Source organism: Xiphias gladius, chromosome 18, assembly GCF_016859285.1.
Source record: "Xiphias gladius isolate SHS-SW01 ecotype Sanya breed wild chromosome 18, ASM1685928v1, whole genome shotgun sequence".
Taxonomy (NCBI): Eukaryota; Metazoa; Chordata; class Actinopteri; order Istiophoriformes; family Xiphiidae; genus Xiphias; species Xiphias gladius.
In genome coordinates, this window is record NC_053417.1 from 18,157,128 (window position 1) to 18,170,243 (window position 13,116).

At 42.0% G+C, this 13,116-nt stretch overlaps 1 protein-coding gene across 1 annotated transcript; it reads right to left on the reverse strand.

Moving 5' to 3' along the window:
• Window positions 1-8,937: 8,937 nt before the first annotated feature.
• On the reverse strand, window positions 8,938-12,835 carry aar2 (AAR2 splicing factor). Its single transcript, XM_040154055.1, has 4 exons — window positions 12,718-12,835; window positions 11,630-12,604; window positions 11,304-11,533; window positions 8,938-9,960 (listed from the first exon to the last, which is right to left on the reverse strand). The coding sequence occupies exons 2-4, from the start codon at window positions 12,396-12,398 to the stop codon at window positions 9,793-9,795; spliced, it is 1,167 nt and encodes a 388-aa protein (XP_040009989.1). The 5' UTR covers window positions 12,399-12,604; window positions 12,718-12,835; the 3' UTR covers window positions 8,938-9,792.
• Between the last annotated feature and the right edge of the window lie 281 nt (window positions 12,836-13,116).

Below are 13,116 nucleotides of genomic sequence, written 5' to 3' on the forward strand. Positions count from 1 at the left end.
ATAGTTTGTGAGAAGGAATAAGTAATTCATACTCTATATTCATTTGCTCCTAGTTCTCTTCATCTGTGACACACAGATGTTTGTGATGACCTGGCGGAGAAGGAGCATTTTACTTGCAGCTGCCTCCGAGATGATTTGTTTAATGCATATAAAATTATCAGCCTCACAGAGTAGTGACAGCATGGATTTAGCCCCTCATCCAGGAATCTCAAAGACTAACAAATATTGAATCTTTACGGGACAGGATATGAAGGATATCTGCCACAGCAATCACAGAACATGTGCCAGTAAAACACGTGTGTGTGTGTGTGTGTGTGGGAAAGAGAGAGGGAGTGCATGCATGCACATGTAAGTACATTTGTGTGCTTTGGATTAAGAAACCCCGACGTGCTGATCTACAGCCTGCCTTGTGTTTTCTCAGGCTATTGGTTATTAAGGCAAGAATTTGTGCATGGGTGACCCCAGATATCTAAGTTAAGGCAGACTGTAACCACTTAGCACTGAAGCACTACTGCTGAAACTGAGGCATGGCTACAACGGAAGGAATTCCCAATTGGACCAGTCAGGAATTCTGTTAGATTAGCCCCCAATCCCCCTAAAGCATGTAGGCGTCAGTAGTACATCCCAAAGGGAAAGGAGGTTTCATTGCTTTGTACGGTATGTATACATTTGATTAATGGCCTCACAGTATTCATGTCCCAGTCACCAGCCCCTTTGACTTTCAAAAAGTCAGAATCTCTTCTTCTTAACATTAAAACCCAAACAAGCACATTTACAATACGCTCCCCTGTCCTCGCTGGAGACTGAGGTCTCTCCCGGGCCAAATAATTGTGTGAAAAGCTGGACACCAAATTGGTTGGGTGTAACTGCCACCAATTTACCAGCCATTCAATTGCTTTTATGAGATTGACATGGCTGCCAAGAGAAAAGGAGAGTGAAACACTGTCTTTCAAATTAAATTAGACAGCGAAATAAACAAATACATGCACACAAAAATAAAGCCAAGCACAAACATCCCTAAAATAGAGAAAAAGAAAAAAATTGTTTCAGTCATTTTTATAAATCAATGAACTGACAGTTCTTTATTACTGTGCAAATTCTCCCAAATTGTCCAAGTTTAACAGTGCCAACAGCTGTGTGAAAATCTGTTTGTGTTTCATTCATTCACAATCAAAAAGGGGGGGTCGTTTTACAGAAGAAGAGACATCAGCAGATGAATCCTCAAAGCTTATTGTTTGTGACACATTATCACTCATCTTTTGATGAGAGATTTTGAGAGGAAAATATTTATACATATGGTTAGTTCCCCTATCTGTCTTTAAGAAAACCGCAAAACACTCATCTGAAATACCATACAACACCACCAGGACTGCTCTGAGCTTTTAACTGGCACACACCTACATACACAAAATGGCAGTCCAGTGAGAGTTAAGGATCTTGCTTTTTTCTTGTAAGATAATTCAAAAAATATGTATTTTAACTGATTATTAACCCAACTAACTAGGACTGTTGATCTCTTTCTTCTCTCTTCTATTTGTAAAAAGACAAACGGTCATGTTCCACGCTTATACAACTTTTGCAAAACTTTTGCTTATGAGCACAACCACTGTGGCCATAAGCAAAAGAGTAGCGGAAGAGTAGAAGGATAAAAAAAAAAAATCAATAAAAATAATTTCCTTTCTACAGCAATATGTATCTAAAGTTTGCTAATCTTAGTCACTATGAGCTACTCATTCACCCAGACCAAAAAAGACTGTAGGTTCAAACCCCTGAGTGAATTGGACTGAGCAAAAGTGTTTTATTGCTTATGAATTCTACTTTCCATTTGTAGGAGGAAGAATGTGTTATTTTTTCTTTCAAAATTTACATAGTCTTATTTTGACAGTAATAAAACCATGGTCCTAATAACCATTTAAGCATGCCAATATAAAAGTAGTTCGACCGTTACAAGGAGGAAAGTATAGCGCAGGTTGGATGTCTTTGTGCACCCCTCTGATAGGGTAGTGACAGCCAGCAACAATCTTCTGTATAAAAACACCCCTTCCTTCCCCCTCTCTGACCATTAAATAAGACCAGATCACCGCACGTGTTTCCTTCTTTTTTGTGGGTCTTTGTTGGTCTACCCATGAATCCTGGCAGACCTGGTGTTGGGGGTGCAGGAAGGGATGCAGACTGGAAGCTGTGAGAGCAGAATGTCATTAGCCAAAAAGCAGATCTTCACTCTGCATCCGTGCATATAACTCAACAGATGGCCAGTGCTGTCTTTTCTGTAGTGCCAGCTGCATGTGACTGAGTGAGCTCTCAGATCAAATGTTTACTTTGGACTGGACGTCTTCCCTCAAGAAACTACAAGAACAAGACACCCTAAATCTGAAAAGAGAGGTGGATACCCTTGTCAGCTTCTGACTCTCCACCTGGTAAAACAGAGGAAATGGTTTTATTGTGTGTATGTGTCAGTGTGTCCCAAGCATACATATATACATGCGCAGACATACGTACAAAATCACACAACATACACATACATACACATTTGTGAAACCAATATGATATCTACTGTGGGCTCAGTGGCTTTAAAGAACAGAAGTTCAAAGTCACCTGAGGAGGAGAACTGAAGTTGAAGATGCGGAGTAAGACATAAGTGAATACCAATGTAATACTAATGGTTTTTTTTTCTGAATAATTACAGTATGTTTGCAAATGGATTGACCAATATACTCAATATATCATGTCTTGGTGTTCCTGTACTCAATCAAGCCTTAAATATTCATACAAAGATTCACTGGAACAAAGAATGAGGACACAACATAGTAGTCTTCTACTCCTCTCAGGACACTCCAGTAGCTTCTGTGACGGCGTTCTGTGGGCAGCGTGGGCCTGACTTTCATTAGCCAGCTGTGGTTCATTGGTAATGCGGTATATGGAGAAGGCCCAGAGAAGAAATGTGGATCCCGACCAGGACTGAGGCAAATATCTGTTTACTGGCCGGACGCCATGGGTCAGAAGAAAACATCACCATCACCAGCAGCAACAGACAAAGCCCACATAACAGAAAGAAGGTGACACGGGGAGAGGGGAGAGGGACAGCATAGGGAAAGCATGGAATGCATTTGTGGAAACGTATGAGTGATACTCCTGGGTTTTCCGCACAGAGGGAGAGAGGGAGATGTTCGCAAAAGTGTTTATGGTAGAAAAATGCTCTGTTTCAGCTTTGAGTGACATCATGGCAGATAAACAGCTTCTGCAAGTTGTTAGTGATTTGGTTTGTGAGATTTAAGCCCCTTAATTATCTCTAAACTGCCATACCACAATTACAGCACACCGCAACATGTTGCTGGATTGTTGCTGAAGCCAGAAGCCTTTTTTTTTTATCTAGATGATTTGATATGTTCAGTTGACTCTTGATTTTGTTTGCATTAATGTTCTCTCTGACCCTGGCCTGTCCAAACCTCTCCCATGTCATCTTCAAGACCCAACCTACTCATTAGAGACCATTGGAATTCTCAGCTACAGCTTATCTATACTAACCCATTAGGCCACATATCTCAGATCAAGGACCATTACATCTTCTTTACTGTTCCATTAACATCTTTGAATGAATTTAAACAACTTTTGTCATGTCTGCATACAAACTTTAACTAAATTTCAAACTTAAGGCCAAATGTCCCAGTCCTGGTAAAATCTAATGTCTTCCGAAGCATCTGCCTTACTCTGTGTGCATCACATGGTTGTGTTTACTGTCTGTGGTTTAATGTTGATAGAAAAATTGCCTTGTGTGAGCCAAACACGTGGCCACCTGGCTCCAGTAAGCCTGGCACCAACATGGACACATATACATATGTATTCACACACACTGACAGAAGCTCATCCAATTAGACAGACTTAATTGCAGTGGGGACAGCAGCAGGACAGGACATGAGACAGCTAGGGCTCAGATTAGGGACAATCAGCTGAGATGAGTCTGGGATTCAGCAACACTGAAGGAGAGTTAGAGCCGGAGAGAAGGAGGAAAAGTCTTTAGAAAAAAATTCAATAAAGTTTTATTGGATTAATAACCTTAACAAAATTACCCTGATGTTACTTTTAGGTCTGCTAATGATTAAGAGGGAATTTTGGGGGCCTAAGATTTAGAAATGGGACAACAAAATAGAAAATACTGATAACGGATCAGACCTGACTCTCGCTGCTCTGCTACTCTGGATGATGATCCCATTACTCAATTTGAGCCTGGACGGGGAGAAGCAGAGGATGGAGGAAGTCGAACACGGTAGGAAAGAGTGAGATGGGAAAAAAGTACACATAAGAGAAAGGAAGGGGGAGATTTACTGTTTACTGTATTAAAGAGAGGCCGGAATATAACTGGGGAGGTCGGGATTTCTTGACAGCTTTTTAAAAGCTCCCTGTGTCCCAAAACAAATCCTGCACTTTAAAGAATAAGCTACAGCATGATCAGTGAGGGAGGACTATACACACCTGCACACCTAATTAGTTTCCTTCTTGTCTTACAAAGACGAAAATTAATTAAATGTCTGTTTTTGTTCATTTTATTTTATGTTATTTTATTTAAAAAAAAAAAAAAAAAATGCCTGGAACAAGCCAAGGCAAAGCAGTCATCGCTTAACTTTTGCCACATAGGAAACTCCAAATTAACACAAAAATGGCATCCAATGTCGCTGAGTATTACGTTAGATCCATTTTGCAGAAGTTGTTGTCAGAAACAACTGACACTTTTTTTCCATATACGTACACATCAGGGGTAATTTGGGGCTCAGTGTCTTGCTCAAGGACACTTTGATATGTGGACAGGAGGAGATGGAGATCAAACCACCAACCTTACCATGGCCGACTCGCTCTATTACCTGAGCTACAGCTGCCCTACATTTAGCTGTAATTTAGACAGAACAAGAGACTCCTGTGCACACTTGCACCCCCTGCATTTCATGCACTCACCAAGGGGAAAAAGCTATTAAAAAGCAATTTCACTTACCACTGGTATTAAATGTTTGAATCTCTCATTCCATGGGCAAAATCCTCACACCTGCTGATATCATACAGTATTTCATATCCGATATGTTCGGGGCAGGACATGAGGCATGTAGAGGGAGAATTTCAAACAGGGAATAAACAAAGGAGAGGTTTCTGTATTTTAACATTAATGGGGGCGAAAAAAATCAAAGCAGACAAAAGCAGTGTGTGTGTGTGTGTGTGTGTGTGTGTGAAAAAAGTCTGAATAATACATCAGAAATCACTGAATTATTCACAAGGTGGAGGGTGCTGGTGCAGGTGGCAGAGGGTGCGTAGAAATGAGGCAAAGAGAAAGTACAGAAAATTGATTGAACGCAGAAAAATGGATGGAAGAAAACAGGAATGACTAATACACAGTAGAAAACATTGAGAGATTCATGTTTTCATCCTCTTCAGAGAACCATCTGAAAGGCCTGGTCTACTCAGTTTCCCTTCTGCCCTTCCTCTCCGCCCTGTAACCATTCAGCAGGTTCTCCCCTGGGTGTGGGGCTACCATGAGGGGTCTGCTTTCACCTCAGAACACACACACACACACACACACACACACACACACACACACACACACACACACACACACACACACACACACACACACACACACACACACACACACACACACACACACACACACAAAACTGCTCAAGAAAAACAGGGGTATGGTGAGAGAGTGAGCAGTAGAGAGAGATTGTGTGTGTTTATTTGGGGTGCAGGGCTATTCAAATCCCTGCTGCTGTGACAAGGTCTGCCAGAGTTCATGCTCTGAGTGCCACAACTAAAGACAACACACACATACTAAAAATGGAAGTTAGAGATCAGTCATCTGATGGGCAGGTGGGGGAGAGAGAAAGATATCTGATAGACTGTAGACTGGCAGAAGGGGCCAGGAAAGGATCTTTACTGTGGTTTGTCTAAACTTTGCTTCATTCAAAATGACTCGTCCGATGTTTAGTTAAGCTCTCAAGGATGATATACAGCACAGGCGCAGACACTTTTATGAGCTCTGTGACAACAATGACACATGACAGTGGAGGTTATCTCTGTCTCTGTTGTGCTGCTGTGTCTGCAAGTGTGCTAATCACAGTGTGTACTTGTTTCACCTCTACAACTTTAATTAGTTAGCTTGGGAAATTTATTGGACAGCTGTCGTGTCCTTATGCTGTACGTGATCAGAGAGGCAGACACACAGACACTGACACACACACACACACGTCTGCTGACCAAACCTCAAAGGTCCACCGCCTTGTTTTTAGTTCCTGCCTTTAATCACTTCAGCAGATCACTACAACAGAACATATTGTTCACACACTCGCACTGTGGTGTGTATGAAATTTCCAGGAGGGATTTCTAACCTCGTCCATCCCTGCTTTTAGTACCCCTCACCCATCCCCGTCCATATGTCTGGGCACCAGAGCTCAAAATGTGCACACGCCCCATGCTGCACACTATACACATCCTGGGAAAATGTACACGTGCCTGCCTCACATTCGGGTCATGTGAGTCAGACATGTGAAGCCCCTTTGGTACTGCAACAGAGAGGGACTAGTGAGGAATCAAAGACTGGTCATCGACACACACACACTTAGTGTATGAGGCACAGGGAAAAAAACTCCAAAAAAAGTGAGAGAAAGTAGCAGCTGGAAACTGATGTGTGTGGACAGGAACAGAATCCACAGAACAGATGGACAAGTACAAACTTTTCAAGCCATAGTCATATAGTTAGTTTATGAGAACAAGTCATGGGTCAAGTCAGTCAAGAGTTTTAAACTGACATCCTGTCCCACCACACTGCCAAGGTTTGTAAATATACTTTTAGCCTATGCAGTCTCTACATAGTAAGCACTGTTTTCACTGCTGGGCCACCATTGTTACCCAAATGTAATCTTACGACATGGGCAATTACCAAAAAGCCCAAGTTTTTGACAAGCTATTCATTATAATTATGCATCTTGCCATACATAAAAGTAGTCTGAGTAAGAAACGGACTTCACATCAATGGGTGAAAGACGGACAGCAGGCAAAGAAATGGCAACAATTCATCTATATGGCAACAGGAAAATCACGAGAAATGACAACCTGAAATTAAAACTTATACAAAAATATAGCATTTAGAGAAATGCAAAGGCACAGGAGGATGCAAAAACAGCAGGCAATTAATACTGAATCTCTGTGTGCTGATAATCCTGCAAATCTCCCTGTATATTTCTGAATTTCCACCATATTGGACACTACAGTTTTACCCATTTATTGCATATGCGGGGGTGATCAGAAACCCCTGGGTCATTAAATAAAATTAATAATTAGATAATCACCTACACAAGATTAAAAGCCTGTTTTTTTTTTCTAAGCCAACTGTAAATAAAATTAAAACCAGAATCAATTCTCGGTCAAGAAGTCGCATACACACGAGTGCGCACACACCAATATCCATCCTACTTGCTGCCGTGAAGGGGGGAGGAGAGCGGGTGAGTGACTGAGAGAGAAACAGAGGGGCCTGTGTTTACACTGGCAGGGTGAGCAGCTCGTGAGCCCCACGGAAATGACCAGCTCACATCTAATGGAGAGAAAGCTCCACCATGACTGACAGGGCCTGCTACGCTTAGAGGTTCTGCACAAATCAACGCATCTCATTTCCCAGCGTGCTTCGCTCCCAAACGAAACAAATAAGAGAGACTAAAAGGAAAATGGTTGCCATACCAGAAGCATTGTAGGAGATCGTTCACTGAGGGTGATGAGGGTGCGTGCGGCACAGAAAAGCTGGACACTTAATGAGTTGTTCGCTGACTTGCCGTGCGCTGTAATTCCACCTCTAATGGAGGGGCTGGAATGCCAAGGACGTCCCAGTACTGTCATTTCTGTCTTCACTGACAATGTACAGCATTTCATCCCCAGAGAGGAAAAGGAATCTACAAATAATTGGCGCACATTTCCTTCCATGTTGTGCTGGTATGTTTCCACCATGTGTTCCAAGCCATTTTCTCCATTTAATTGCATCCAAAAGGAAAATAACAACCAGTGCAGGGCCTCAGTGGTCTGAGAGTGGACCACATATACAGAACTGATCTTCTTTTAAGATGAGCGTAAATTAACAAAAGAGGAGTTTACATCATAAAGCTTAGCATTACCATTCATTTCACAAGACCATCTGTCTTCTGGGAAGAAATATTTGGATCTCAATCAACAGGCCCAGACTCTATTGATTCAGATAATTACATTAGATGGCTTTAGTCCTTTTCACAGCAGCTTTGTAGTTATGGTATAGATGGGTTCATGGAGCCGGGGCATGTCAAAGAGGAGACGTCCAGCTGGAGAGAAGGAAAGTTCAGGAGGGCCAGGGGGAAAAATTAATGAGTGACTGGATCGATGGACCAACAGGATAAGACAAGGCCTTTCCCATCCATCACAGTCAAAAACACAGACACACACACACACACACACACACACACACACACACAAACACAAACACACAGAGGTAATAAATTGCATGTAATTAGGTTATCCAGTTGTCATCTGTGCACCCCATTCCTCCACCTGTTATTCCTCACAAATCATCCTGTTTGAGATCAGATAAAGTTTAGAGATCATGTCCAGCTGACAGTCTTGTTGTGCACAGCACCCACTGCCAACTCAAATCAGAACCTAGTTTTCCCAGCACCAAAAACAGAAGCTTTTCATTCTCTGTGAATGCACATTTGGACATTCCCAATGAATGTACAAAGGAAGATGCACCGATAAACCTCATGATTAAAACCAGTTCCCAGTTTTAATGTTGAGGCTGATGGTTCAACATGAAGTTATAAATCTTCCCAAAAAGCCCATGAATGTCATCTAGCGGAGGAGAAAGAGATGACTCCGGACAGGTATTGAAACACGCATTAAGATTCAGTGACAGCACTGCCGCAAAGCACTACACAACTGTTTTGGATCAAAAGTGTTGTATTTATTAAAGGAAATGTGGCATCCAATCAATCATAGAAAAGTAAAAGTTAACTGAAAAAAAGTACTGAAGAAAACCATTGAGAGGTGATCTTCATGTTTGACCAATTTACCATTACAAACCACAACTGCCATTTTCCAGTGTGGCTACATCAAACAAAAAGGATTTAGCAACATAAAGCAATATTTATATTTATTGTGTGAGCTACAGAATCACTACAGTCACTCAGCACTATACTTTTATTGTCCTCTAACAAACCCCTGTACATCTGATATAGAATGTTCATAAAGTTGGGCAATATTAAGTGTAGAGTTCACAATTAGGGCTCTTTCATCCCTGCAGGTCACCAGAATGTGGTCATTCCGGTGAAAATTTAAGTGCTCTATCACTGATGAAGATGACACGTTTGTGTATGATATTATTTATAAATCTTACCACTAATTAACTCTTCAACTATTTTTACACTATAGTTAAAAAAAAATTAGTAATGGATCGGTTTTGGTAATAAATGTGATGCAACTGTGGCTATAAAACTACTAAGCAATGTAAGACAACACGCTTATGGAACTTACAGAAGACCACCACCAGAGGGCACCACTGACATTAAGTATACCGCAGCTCCACCCCGACCGTAACGTAGAGTATGACTTAGTAACTCGTTTGCCTTCTTTCTAACAGGATACAAACTGTGTACACATCCGACCAACTGTTTTCTCAAACCTTCTGAGAACCTTCGGATCGGGTGTTAGAGACCAAGCTTCACAGATTTCAGATCCTGCAGCACTGATCCCTGCTCGTGCCTGCAGTATGAATGTAAAGCCCCCGGTAGAGCGGTTTCAGTCCACCGTAACACCGTCAGGCAGCTCCACCACCACGGGGGCACAGTCGTCCGTGTCTGCGTCGAAATCCCAGCAAAACTTCTTGGTCAGGTGGGCTTTGAATTTCTCCGCTCGCTTCCGGAGTGTGCCATCTACACCAGGTCCGTTGACAAACTGGAAAAAGTCCTGGGGGAAAAATGTGGAACAGTGTTAATGGATTTCAATCATAAATGTGAACATCCTTGGAGAACAATAATGATTTAGGAGATGCTTTGACACCGCTGTTGATTTGCCGTCCTGGTCCAGGCAGGTCTGTGTCATTCTGCCTGGACCAAGACAGCAAACATTGGCCACAACATTCCAGGATCACCAATGCATGTGTATGTGAAGTATTGATTTACACGCAATATGTCATCATCTACTTGGCCTACAATAATAATGGTATAGGAGCTGTACATGACATTTACAAATCGGAGAAAAGCCTTTTGTGCAAAGGTTTTCTTTTATCACACGAGGAATGTTTGATCTCTACAATGGAATAAATGCCATCAGAGTTGTGTAGGACCCATATTTCAGTGTTGAAGTTATTTTTTCCTTGTGGCTATTAAAGTGGCCTGTGATGCCTCCCTGTATAAATAAAACATTTATAAAATACATTGTATATTTTCTATATTTCCATTCCAACTAGAGTGTGTGTTTATATTTTTCCGGGTAGAAACAGCCCTTTATTCGTTCGCAGAGTTCCGCTTCTCTCAGGAGTGTTTTGCCAATCAGGTTTACCGTAAACACAAACGTATATTTCAGTTCAGTTATCATATAAGATATTGTGAACTTGATTATATTGTTAGGTTAATTAGGTAAATCAAAATCTTCCCCAAATTTCAGATTTATGAATTGTCACTTCCTGGTAATTCCTAACAAGTTCTGACAGCATTACTCTCCTGGGTTGAGAAAGTTAAAAAAAAACTAATAACAACAATAATTTACACCTATGCCAAAAATAACCTCCAAATATGAGTTGATCTGAGAAATGTGAGGCAATTAGATCCACCTTCTCTGAGACCCTTGATAAAGGTGATCCCAAACCACTGAACTACTAAGACTTGACTTAATTAATAATTCATTAGATTCAAAGGCAAAATACACTGACAGTGGGCTACTTAAAAGTGGAACACTTTAACACAGGTGTAAATAATAATGTTACCTATGGCAGAATTATATTTAGCTCCTTTAGTTTCAGGATTCTAGTATTGTCCATGCTGACTCTTTATCAACGCTATTTGCAACACCTGTGCTTTTCCTACTATATCAAGTCAAAATGTCTGCTATGATTCCCCAAACCATCGTAAAACAAGTTCATAACTATTCATATATTTTTTTTCTTTTGAATTCCTTTTTTGTCTCCACGTGTCGAGATGTGACAATAAAAGCATCTCCCGACAGACACTACATTACTCTTTCCTTTCATTCCAATGGACTTTGCAAATTTTTCCCCCAGCATTTATGGTGTTCCGAATGAGGGCAGCTACCTGCAGTGTGGAGGTGAGGAAGTTGTTCTGTGACACGATGTCAACGAAGAAGTCAGGCGGGATTTCTCCAAGCTGGTGGTAGAGCACAGCGATGAGCCCCAGATAGAGATCCTTACGCATCCGTATGGAATCCTCTGAGCGACACAACAGAGCCAGGAGACGCTTCCAGTGCTCAAAGCCCTCATACACATTTCCAATTAGGAAACACACAAAGGCAAATTGCAGCTCCCCTGAGAGTGGAGAGAGGAAATTTAGGTAGTTTAAACCCATTAAAATGTAGCAGTGTGCTATTTTAAAGACCTAATACTGGTATATCTAACACATACCTAGAACGTTGAGAGGCTGCACCTGGTAGTTCTTCTCCAACAAAGTCTCCAGGGCATAGCTCAGGTCCAGACTGCACCGGGTGATCTCGGCTGGTGTTGCCCCAGGTGGGTAGGTCTTCTTGGGGACAACGGAGAAGCGCAACTCCGTGCCCTCCCTGTGCTTCATCCTGGGGAGCCTGTTTAGTCCCTCTCTCATGCTCTGGCAGGCTGTGTCGTTCCGCGGCTGCTCAGCCCTGTCTTTGGTGTGTCTGAACTCAATCTCAGGAATGACTTCGCTGTAGGCACATATCCTACCAGACAGAGGCTGCAGGTTATTGGCCACCTCCTCGCTCAGGCGGTCAGTGAGGGACACCCACTTCCTCATCACCTCGTATGGATAGGGACCCAGGTAAGGGTCCAGCTCTTGCAAGGTCGCCCGAATGCGACTCAACTCCTCTTCGTTCTTCGAGGCCGAGAAGTCCAGATCTTCTTCTTTGGGATCCCAATTAGCCACCAGGATCTCTCTGGGTTTAAGAGAGAGGAAGAGGCCTGTCTTTGGGCCTATTTCTCTTCCACAGCTTGGTGAGTTTACAGAGCTGTAGTTGAGGAAGTGCAGGCCTGGAGGGATCATCTTTACTCCCCGGAAGCGGGGACCCACCTGCCAACTCTTGCAGTCAATCCCCAGCTCCGTGCCCTGAGGAACACCCAGCAGCACCAGAGTGGCTCCCTCCTCGAACAGCCTCAGAGCAACATCTGGATCCATGCCTACAGTGCTGCTGCCGCCGGCCATGTCCGCTCTATCAGGGGCTACTTGACTTGAACCTACTGCAACACTCTCTCCGCAACACAAGACTAAAATCTGCTATTAACGGTCACATGAGAGTTATTCCTGTTCAGAAGAGTCAGTAGGATTTCTTCCACACGTCCGCTCGATAGTGCGACAGGGTGATGCTGCTTTTTTTTTAAGAGTTTCAGGCGGATGCAGCTCATTTGTCGCTGAAAAACATAAACGAAAAAATATAACGGAAATTAAACATTACAGCAAGCGGGTTTTCAAAATACATTTGTGCAAAAGTGCCAGTAGTACTGCGTTAGTCCCGCAACGATACCTTGAGTAGTGACTTGTTGATGTTTCGGATCGTAAGGAAATCGTAAAGTCGAGGCCGTGCAACATATTTTTTGCTCCGGGTAGAAACAGCCCTTTATTCGTTCGCAGAGTTCCGCTTCTCTCAGGAGTGTTTTGCCAATCAGGTTTACCGTAAACACAAACGTATATATATATATATATATATATATATATATATATATATATATATATATATTTCAGTTCAGTTATCATATAAGATATTGTGAACTTGATTATATTGTTAGGTTAATTAGGTAAATCAAAATCTTCCCCAAATTTCAGATTTTTTTTCTCTCTCATGCCCCTATGGGGATTCCTTGAAAGCAGTAAAAAAAAAATTTTTAAAAAAGGTACCGTAAGGTAACGTAAAGTCATTTTCTAT

Excerpts from the sequence above, each read along its gene's own strand:
- aar2 (XM_040154055.1), bottom strand. The coding sequence starts at position 12,398 with ATGGCCGGCGGCAGCAGCACTGTAGGCATGGATCCAGATGTTGCTCTG. Across the intron at positions 11,534-11,629 it reads GCAGCCTCTCAACGTTCTAG|GGGAGCTGCAATTTGCCTTT; the intron begins GTATGTGTTAGA and ends CTCCACTCTCAG. Across the intron at positions 9,961-11,303 it reads TCCTCACCTCCACACTGCAG|GACTTTTTCCAGTTTGTCAA; the intron begins GTAGCTGCCCTC and ends TTTTTCCCCCAG.